The sequence below is a fragment of the Trachypithecus francoisi genome, unplaced genomic scaffold (assembly GCF_009764315.1).
Source record: "Trachypithecus francoisi isolate TF-2019V2 unplaced genomic scaffold, Tfra_2.0 Lachesis_group2, whole genome shotgun sequence".
Lineage (NCBI taxonomy): Eukaryota > Metazoa > Chordata > Mammalia > Primates > Cercopithecidae > Trachypithecus > Trachypithecus francoisi.
In genome coordinates this window covers 77,994,265-78,005,100 of record NW_022681465.1, presented here as the reverse complement: position 1 = coordinate 78,005,100, position 10,836 = coordinate 77,994,265, and the positions used below count along the sequence as shown (strand labels likewise).

Here is a 10,836-nt window from a genome sequence, read left to right as displayed (position 1 = left end):
CATAAGCTACTTAAAAACTGATTATGCAATGGGTCTCAAGTGTCCATTAGAATCACCTGTGGAGCTTTTACAAAATTCAAATGACTAGTCTCCTACCCGAGAGTTCTGGTTTACAAATCAGGGAAAGGGGAGAATCATGTAGATTGATTTTTTTTTAAATGTTTCCCAAATGATTCTGATGCACACCCCAACTCACAGTGACCCTGTCAGCTGCCAGATCTCCACTGACATCCCCTGACTCCCAGGCAGGGTGAACACAAGTTAGGAGCTTGATAAGTTGGGGAGGAGCTGGCCTTAAGGAAAGTGAGAAATAGATACCCTGAACACCTCCCAGGGCGGTGCCACCTGGCTTACTTTTCCTCTACACTTTCTCTGTGCCCAAGGACACCTTTAGCCTCATTTCCTGATTGAACAGCCTTACTTGTGTTGCTGTCAGTGCCAGTAGGGCAGGCAGGAATGCAGCAGACAGGACTTGCCATCATGGCCTTGGCTGTCTGTGCGGCCCTACATGCCTCAGAAGGTGAGTAGGGGCACTGGCCACCTAGGCCTCCACTGGAAGGGGGGTATCTCCCAAATCTGTGCTGGAAGGATTGAGGTGGGGCAAGAATATCTATCTCTTCAAGCAGGAATTTCCAATTAATTTCTGATTACCTACCAGAGAATGACATAGGTTTAAATTCTAGATCTCCCATTAGTTTCAGGAAGGAACCTCATTCTAACAGGCATACTAGAAATTTTTGCCACCTGCAGGATGAGGTCCTTCCATATAGGTGCAACTTCGGGCTATGTTTCCTTTTCTGATGACAGTATCTTAGAAAATCCCCAGCTAGAGGCTGGAGTAAAGCTCCTACTATTCATCTGTCTTCCTCCATACCCCAACCTGCTAAATTGTCTGAACACAAGTGTACACATTCCTGGAGGGAAAGACAGACTTGGCCAGCTGCGTTCAAATTAGGTAAGTTGTAAATTTCCTGAGCAAAGTCAGCCCTATGGATACAAAAAATGTAAACTTCAGTCTGATCTTTAAAAAGGGAGGGCAGAGCTAAGCACAGTGGTGCATGCCTGTATTCCCAGCTACTCGGGAGGCTACAGCTGGAGGATAGCTTCAGGCCAGGAATTCGAGATTGCAGTGAGCTATGATCACACTGTGAATTGCCACTGCACTCCAGCCTGGGCAACACAGTAAAACCTCATCTCTTAAAAATAAAAAGAGGGGAGGAGAGGGGAGAGGGAAGGAAAGGAAGAAAGGAAAAGAAAGAAAGAAAAAAAGGATGAGGGAGATTGAACCCTACAAATTATGTCAAAGAGAATTTAAATTGTGAGTTGCTAGCATGTATATGGAGACGGTAACTGCATTTGAACTAGAGGGAATCTCTTCTAAAGTAGCACTCACTACTATATTCAGGAAACCCTAAGTGTCAGTACTTAACACTTGACCAGTGGCTCTTTTCCATTGTCATCTTTTCTTTAAGCTTTATCCTGAACAGATTCTCTAAGTCTAGAGCAAAGGCGGAATATAAGTCTTCTTTGGTCTGCTTTTTAAAAATTTGAGCCAACATTTTAAAACTGAAAGCTTTCTCATATACATACTCATACATACACACATACAAATTGGATTTTAAAGCTTCTCTTGAAAAATCAGATGTAGCAACAATGATTCCACCATACCGAGGCAAGAACTGGCTAAAGCAGATGAGCCTCTGAAGTTTGCTGTATTAACTGCCTAGTCCCTGCAGACATTTGCTTAGGGACTCCACTATAGTCCATCCATGTACTGGGCTTATGCAAATAAGCAACAGAAAAAAAAACTGGACAGTCTCTTCTCAATTTCTACTAATCTATCTATCTTATCAAGATAAAGACAAAAACTTGTCACTTTATGTTTCTGTAACATTTCTCAGAAAAATTCACCACTGAGATTTTGGGACTCATTTTCACTATTTCTGAAAGGTCTGCCTGCTAAGGCTTCACTCCTAGTTCTGGTAATTCCACCAACTCAAGTTTTTTACATAAAACTTTGAAATGTGTACCTCTATCCAGCTTCCTGACCTACTCCCACCTGTCCCCGCAGCAGCAGCTCTCCTACAGGAAAGGAGGGAGGGAATAGCAGGTCAAGGAGGCAGAGTGTAATGAGGAAGGGTCTGCCATACCCAGGACCCAACTTCACATGGGACTGAGTCCTGGTAGAGACAGTGGAGTGGGACGGCAAAATGAAGAGGCGTGTGAAAAGGTATGGCTGCTGGCAATAATAAAGAAAGGGAGCCGAGAGACCCAGCAATAGCCTTTTGGCTTAGTCTCGATGCTTTACCTAAGGCAGTTTAGGCCACAGGAAAATCACATTGCCTGAGAAGCTCCAACCTTCTGCCATTTAAAAATAAGTGATACTGGGTAAAAACACACAAGTAGTCCTGAGCACAATTGTGGAACAGAGGGGCAATGCCACAGCTATTCTTAGCAAACTTGCACTCAAGTGTCCATGTAAGCCAGGTGCCCTGTGGGAGGCACTTAAGTGATTCTGGGTCCAGGGAAGGGGTGGAAAACCAAGTGGGGAGGGAGGAAGGTAGAGAACACTCAACAACTCAACAGTGCAAAGGACAGGTAGCCTTGGCAAGGGGAATAGGGAAATGGCCTGTGCCAGTTTGGAACTTTGGGAAATATATTTTGTTTTCTTCAGGCAGAAAGCTGTTCCTTATCTTAATGGTGTCTTAAATGGCTAACTTGTTGTGATGGCTCAATAACTGGCATTCCCAAAGTGTTTTGCATAAATCAGGAAGCAGGTGACTTTATCTATAATTAAAAGCCTTGGATTCTGCCCAAAGGTAGGGCACACTCCACCTCTGCTGACGTGGCTGCTGGCTCCCAGAACTCAATACTGAATCCATAAACATGTCTTTCATCCTGTTTCAGTGGCCCTGAGCCCGATTATTTAAACCCACAGTCTAGGGCTTTGTGGGCTTGGCTGTTTTATTGTTCATTAAGATCAAGGCTCACTTGTGCCCAGCAGATTCAAGTTAGGAGGTTTTGCTGCAGTGAGGCCCAAATTGTCTTCCCACTGACAACCTTCTTTCTCAGAGTACAATGGCTACTGAATCACACCAATACTTGCTAGAGATTTGCTGCTTGCATCCTAAAATGTTGACTTTTGTTTTAATCATAACACACTGACTAGGGAAGATTACCAGGAATATACATTTGTGACTCAGTGTTGTTCTGCACAATTGGGACTCTCCAATTGTGGTCCCTAAGAGGTCTGACATAGGTGGGACTACAGGTGCATGCCACCACACCTGGCTAATTTTTTGTGTGTTTTTGGAGATGGAGTTTGTTGCTCTTGTCACCCAGGCCAGGCTAGAGTGCAATGGCACGATCTCGGCTAACTGCAACCTCCGTCTCCTGGGTTCAAGCAATTCTCCTGCCTCATCCTCCCGAGTAGCTGGGATTAGAGGCTTGCGCCATCACACCCAGCTAATTTTTGTATTTTTAGTAGAGACAGGGTTTCACCATGTTGCCCAGGCTGGTCTCAAACTCCTGACCTCAGGTGATCCACCCACCTTGGCCTCCCAAACTGCTGGGATTACAGGTGTGAGCCACCTGTCCAGCCACACCTGGCTAATTAAAAAAAATTTTTTTTGTAGAGATAGAGTCTCACTATGTTGCCCAGATTGGTCTCGAACTCCTGGCCTCAAGTGATTCTCCTTCCTTGGCCTCCCTGCCTGTAATTCCAGCACTTTGGGAGACTGAGGCAGAAAGATTGCTTGAGCCCAGGAGTTCCAGGCTGCAGTGAGTCATGATCGCACCACTGAACTCCAGCCTGGGTGACAGAGTGAGACTCTCTATCCAAAAAAAAAAAAAAAGTAAAACTTTACCAAAAAAATAAAATTACCAAAACTCACAAAAATTAAAGAATTTATCCTAATATTATGAAAGTTACAAATACTTAGTGTATTTTTAAATATAAAAATATAAAGAATAAAAAAAAGGAAAGTTCCACTTCATCATTCCTTTAATCCCTCTCCCCTGTCCAGAGGGTTCTGCATATACTTCCAGAATTTCCTCTAGGCATTTAGCAACACAACCCACACATACATCCATACCAATATTTTTTTTTTTATTATTCTTTAAGATCTAGGGTACATGTGCACAATGTGCAAGTTTGTTACAAATGCATACATGTGCCATGTTGGTGTGCTGCATCCATTAACTCGTCATTTACATTAGGTATATCTCCTAATGCTATCCCTCCCCCTCCCCCCAATCCACGACAGGCCCCGGTGTGTGATGTTCCACACCCTGTGTCCAAGTGTTCTCACTGTTCAATTCCCACCTATGAGTGAGAACATGCAGTGTTTGGTTTTCTGTCCTTGCGATAGTTTGGTCAGAATGATGGTTTCCAGCTGCATCCATGTCCCTACAAAGGACATGAACTCATCCTTTTTTATGGCTGCATAGTATTCCATGGTGCACATGTGCCACATTTTCTTAATCCAGTTTATCATTGATGGAAATTTGGCTTGGTTCCAAGTCTTTGATATTGTGAATAGTGCTGTAATGAATATACGTGTGCATGTGCCTTTATAGCAGCATGATTTATAATCCTTTGGGTATATATCCAGTAATGGGATGGCTGGGTCAAATGGTATTTCTGGTTCTAGGTCTTTAAGGAATCGCCACACTGTCTTCCACAATGGTTGAACTAGTTTACAGTCCCAACAAGAGTGTAAAAGTGTTCCTATTTTTCCACATCCTCTCCAGCACCAGTTGCTTCCTATGATCACCATTTTAATGATCACCATTCTAACTGGTGTGAGAAGGTATCTCATTGTGGTGTTGATTTGCATTTCTCTGATGGCCAGTGATGATGACCATTATTTCATGTGTCTGTTGGCTGCATAAATGTCTTCTTTTGAGAATTGTCTGTTCATATCCTTTGCCCACTTTTTGATGGGGTTGTTTGATTTTTTTCTTGTAAATTTGTTTAAGTTCTTTGTAGATTCTGGATATTAGCCCTTTGTCAGATGGGTAGATTGTAAAAATTTTTCTCCCATTCTGTAGGTTGCCTGTTCACTCTGATGGTAGTTTCCTTTGCTGTGCAGAAGCTCTTTAGTTTAACTAGATCCCATTTGTCAATTTTGGCTTTTGTTGCCATTGCTTTTGGTGTTTTAGTAATGAAGTCCTTGCCCATCCCTATGGCCTCAATGGGATTGTCTACGTTTTCTTCTAGAGTTTTTATAGTTTTAGGTCTAACATTTAAGTCTTTAATCCATCTTGAATTAATTTTTGTATAAGGTGTAAGGAAGGGATCCAGTTTCAGCTTTCTACATATGGCTAACTAGTTTTCCCAAGACCATTTATTAAATAGGAAATCCTTTCCCCATTTCTTGTTTTTGTCAGGTTTGGCAAAGATCAGATGGCTGTAGATGTGTGGTATTATTTCTGAGGGCTGTGTTCTGTTCCATTTGTCTATATCTCTGTTTTGGTACTAGTACCATGCTGTTGTGTTTACTGTAGCCTTGTAGTATAGTTTGAAGTCAGGTAGTGTGATGCTTCCAACTTTGTTCTTGTTTGCTTAGGATTGCCTTGGCAATGTGGGGTCTTTTTGGTTCCATATGAAGTTTAAAGTAGATTTTTCCAATTCTGTGAAGAAGCCCATTGGCAGCTTGATGGGGATAGCACTGAATCTATAAATTACCTTGGGCAGTACAGCCATTTTCACATATAGATTCTTCACATCCATGAGCATGGAATGTTCTTCCTTTTTTGTGTGTGTCCTCTTTTATTTCATTGAACAGTGGTTTGTAGTTCTCCTGGAAGAGGTTCTTCATATCCCTTGTAAGTTGGATTCCTAGGTATTTTATTATCTTTGAAGCAATTGTGAATGGGAGTTCACTCATGATTTGGCTCTCTGTTTATCTTTTATTGGTGTATAGGAATGCTTGTGATTTTTGCATATTGATTTTGTATCCTGAGACTTTGCTGAAGTTGCTTATCAGCTTAAGGAGATTTTGGGCTGAGATGATGGGGTTTTCTAAATATACAATCATGTCATCTGCAAACAGGGACAATTGACTTCCTCTTTTCCTAATTGAATACCCTTTATTTCTTTCTCCTGCTTGATTGCCTTGGCCAGAACTTCCAACACTATGATGAATAGGAGTGGCAAGAGAGGGCATCCCTGTCTTGTGCCAGTTTTCAAAGGGAATGTTTCCAGTTTTTGCCCATTCAGTATGATATTGACTGTGGGTTTGTCATAAATAGCTCTTATTATTTTGAGATACATCCCCTCAATACCTAGTTTATCGAGAGTTTTTAGCATGAAGGGCTACTGAATTTTGTCGAAGGCCTTTTCTGCATCTATTGAGATAGTCATGTGGTTTTTGTCTTTGGCTCTGTTTATATGATGGATTCTGTTTACTGATTTGCGTATGTTGAACCAGCCCTGCATCCCAGGGATGAAGCCGACTTGATTGTGGTGGCTAAGCTTTTTGATGTGCTGCTGGATTCGGTTTGCCAGTATTTTACTGAGGATTTTTGCATCGATGTTCATCAGGGATATTGGTCTAAAATTCTCTTTTTCTGTTGTGTCTCTATCAGGATGATGTTGGCCTCATAAAATTAGTTAGGGAGGATTCCTTCTTTTTCTATTGATTGGAATAGTTTCAGAAGGAATGGTACCAACTCCTCTTTGTACCTCTGGTGGAATTCGGCTGTGAAACCGTCTGGTCCTGGACTTTTTTTGGTTGGTAGGCTATTAATTATTGCCTCAATTTCAGAGCCTGTTATTGGTCTATTCAGGGATTCAGCTTCTTCCTGATTTAGTCTTGGGAGGGTGTATGTGTCCAGGAATTTAGCCATTTCTTCTAGATTTTCTAGCTTACGTGCATAGAGTTGTTTATAGTATTCCCTGATGGTAGTTTGTATTTCTGTGGGAATGGTGGTAATATCCCCTTTATCATTTTTTACTGTGTCTCTTTGATTGTTCTCTCTTTTTTTCTTTATTAGTCTTGCTAGCAGTCTATCAATTTTGTTGATCTTTTCAAAAAAACAGCTCCTGGATTCATTGATGTTTTGAAGGGTTTCTTGTATCTCTATCCCCTTCAGTTCTCCTCTGATCTTAGTTATTTCTTGCCTTCTGCTAGCTTTTGAATGTGTTTGCTCTTGCTTCTCTAGTTCTTTTAATTGTGATGTTAAGGTGTCGATTTTAGATCTTTCCTGCTTTCTGTTGTGGGCATTTAGTGCTATAAATTTCCCTCTACATACTGCTTTAAATGTGTCCCAGAGATTCTGGTATGTTGTGTCTTTGTTCTCATTGGTTTCAAAGAACATTTTATTTCTGCCTTCATTTTATTATGTACCCAGTAGTCATTCAGGAGCAGGTTGTTCAGTTTCCATGCAGTTGAGTGGTTTTGAGTGAGTTTCTTAATCCTGAGTTCTAGTTTGATTGCACTGTGGTCTGAGAGACAGTTTGTTATAATTTCTGTTCTTTTACATTTGCTGAGGAGTGCTTTACTTGCAACTATGTGGTCAGTTTTGGAATAAGTGTGATGTGTTGCTGAGAAAAATGTATATTCTGTTGATTTGGGGTGGAGAGTTCTGTAGATGTCTATTAGGTCTGCTTGGTGCAGAGCTGAGTTCAATCCCTGGATATCCTTTTTAACTTTCTGTCTCGTTGATCTATCTAATGTTGACAGTGGGATGTTAGAGTCTCCCATTATTACTGTGTGACAGTCTAAGTCTCTTTGTAGGTCTCTAAGGACTTGCTTTATGAATCTGGGTGCTCCTGTATTGGGTGTACATATATTTAGGATAGTTAGCTCTTCTTGAATTGATCCCTTTACCATTATGTAACAGCCTTCTTTGTCTCTTTTGATCTTTGTTGGTTTAAAGTCTGTTTTATTAGAGACTAGGAATGCAACCCCTGCTTTTTTTTTTTTTTTTTTTTTTTTTTTCCATTTGCTTGGTAGATCTTCCTCCATTGCTTTATTTTGAGCCTATGTGTGTCTCTGCATGTGAGATGGGTCTCCTGAATACAGGAAACTGATGGGTCTTGACTTTTTATCCAATTTGCCAGTCTGAGTCTTTCAATTGGAGCATTTATCCCATTTATATTTAAGGTTAATACCGTTATGTGTGAATTTGATCCTGTCATTATGACGTTAGCAGGTTATTTTGCTCATTAGTTGATGCAGTTTCCTCCTATCATAGAGGGTCTTTACAATTTGCCATGTTTTTGCAGTGGCTGGTACCGGTTGTTCCTTTCCATGTTTAGTGCTTCCTTCAGGAGCTCTTGTAGGGCAGGCCTGGTGGTGACAGAATCTCTCAGCATTTGTTCATCTGTAAAGGATTTTATTTCTCCTTCACTTATGAAGCTTAATTTGGCTGGATATGAAATTCTGGGTTGAAATTTCTTTTCTTTAAGAATGTTGAATATTGGCCTCCACTGTCTTCTGGCTTGTAGAGTTTCTGCTGAGAGATCCACTGTTAGTCTGATGGGTTTCCCTTTGTGGGTAACCCGACCTTTCTCTCTGGCTGCCCTTAATATTTTTTCCTTCATTTCAGCTTTGGTGAATCTGACAATTATGTGTCTTGGAGTTGCTCTTCTCGAGGAGTATCTTTGTGGCATTCTCTATATTTCCTGAATTTGAATGTTGGCCTGCCTTGCTAGTTTGGGGAAGTTCTCCTGGATAATATTCTGAAGAGTGTTTTCTAACTTGGTTCCATTCTCCCCGTCACTTTCAGGTACACCAATCAGATGTAGATTTGGTCTTTTCACATAGTCCCGTATTTCTTGGAGGCTCTGTTCGTTTCTTTTTACTCTTTTTTCTCTAAACTTCTCTTCTTGCTTCATCTTATTCATTTGATCTTCAATCACTGATACCCTTTCTTCCACTTGATTGAATCGGCTACCAAAGCTTGTGCATGCATCACATAGTTCTTGTGCCACGGTTTTCAGCTCCATCCGGTCCCTTAAGGTCTATGCTGTTTATTCTAGTTAGGCATTCATCTAATCTTTTTTCAAGGTTTTTAGCTTCTTTGCAATGCGTTCAAACATCCTCCTTTAGCTCAGAGAAGTTTGTTATTACCGATTGTCTGAAGCCTTCTTTTCTCAACTTGTCAAATTCATTCTCTGTCCAGCTTTGTTCCGTTGCTGGCGAGGAGCTGCATTCCTTTGGAGAAGAAGAGGCACTCTGATTTTCAGAATTTTCAGCTTTTCTGCTCTGGTTTCTCCCCATCTTTGTGGTTTTATCTACCTTTGGTCTTTGATGATGGTGACGTACAGATGGGGTTTTGGTGTCGATGTCCTTTCTGTTGGTTAGTTTTCCTTCTAATAGTCAGGACTCTCAGCTGCAGGTCTGTTGGAGTTTGCTAGAGGTTCACTCCAGACCCTGTTTGCCTGGGTATCACCAGTGGAGGCTGCAGAACAGCAAATATTGCAGAACAGCAAATGTTGCTGCCTGATCCTTCCTCTGGAAGCTTGGTCTCAGAGGGGCACCCGGCTGTATGAGGTGTCAGTTGGCCCCTACTGGGACAAGTCTCCCAGTTAGGCTACTCGGGGGGTCAAGGACCCACTTGAGGAGGCAATCTGTCTGTTCTTGGATCTCAAACTCCATGCTGGGAGAACCACTGCTCTCTTCAAAGCTGTCAGACAGGGACATTTAAGTCTGCAGAAGTTTCTACTGTCTTTTGTTCAGTTATGCTCTGCTCCCAGAGGTGCGGACTATAGAGGCAGGCAGGCAAGCCTCCTTGAGCTGTGGTGCGCTCCACCCAGTTCAAGCTTCCTGGCCTCTTTGTTTACCTACTCAAGCCTCAGCAATGGCGGACGCCTGTCCCCCAGCCTCACTGCTGCCTTGCAGTTTGATCTCAGACTGCTGTGCTAGCAGTGAGCAAGGCTCTGTGGGCATGGGACCCTCTGAGCCAGGCGCGGGATATAATCTACTGGTGTGCTGTTTGCTAAGACCATTGGAAAAGTGCAGTATTAGGGTGGGAGTGTCCTGATTTTCCAGGTACCATCTGTCACGGCTTCCCTTGGCTAGGAAAGGGAATTCCCCAACCCCTTGCACTTTCCCAGTGAGACAACACCCCACCCTGCTTCGGCTCACACTCCGTGGACTGCACCCACTGTCCGACAAGCCCCAGTGAGATGAACCTGGTACCTCAGTTGGAAATGCAGAAATCACCCATCTTTTGCATCACTCACACTGAGAGCTGTAGACTGGAGCTGTTCCTATTTGGTCATCTTGGAACCAGCACACATCAATTTTTTAAAATAAAAACAGGATGGCCAGGTGCGGTGGCTCACGCCTGTAATCTCAGCACTTTGGGAAACTGAGGTCAGGAGATCAAGACCATCCTGGCTAACATGGTGAAACCCCGTCTCTACTAAAAAAAATTAGCTGGGCGTGGTGGCGGGCGCCTGTAGTCCCAGCCACTCGGGAGGCTGAGGCAGGAGAATGGCGTGAACCTGGGAAGTGGAGTTTGCAGTGAGCCAAGATCACACCACTGCACTCCAGCCTGGGCGACAGAGCAAAACTCCATCTCAGAAGAAAAATAAAAATACAAAATAAAAAAATAAAAAAATAAAAAAATAAACAGAAACAGGATCACAATCTACATATTGTCTTAACACATTTTAATCATAGATAACAGTAAATCTACTCAACACAAAAATTCTGAAAATCTGCAGCTTCATCTTATATAAAACATTTAAACGTCTCAGAACAACTGGGAATGTTAATGTTTCATTTATTCATTTATTATTAATATCAATCAGGGTCCTATTAGGAGACAGAAACCAGATAATTTGAAAGTTTAATATGAACAAATTATTAACTATAACAA

General features: G+C 42.0%; 1 protein-coding gene across 2 annotated transcripts in view; it reads left to right on the top strand.

Annotated features, from left to right (window-relative positions):
* Positions 1-381: 381 nt before the first annotated feature.
* The window catches only part of CCL28 (C-C motif chemokine ligand 28), a 32,138-nt gene continuing 21,683 nt past the window's right edge, over positions 382-10,836 (top strand). Inside the window, exon 1 of one of the 2 annotated variants that reach the window (XM_033179503.1) lies at positions 382-520. In XM_033179503.1, the coding sequence (XP_033035394.1) occupies positions 457-520 (64 nt within the window). In that variant the 5' untranslated portion in view covers positions 382-456. The remainder of the gene's footprint in view (positions 521-10,836) is intronic. The other variant, XM_033179504.1, reaches the window with a different exon arrangement.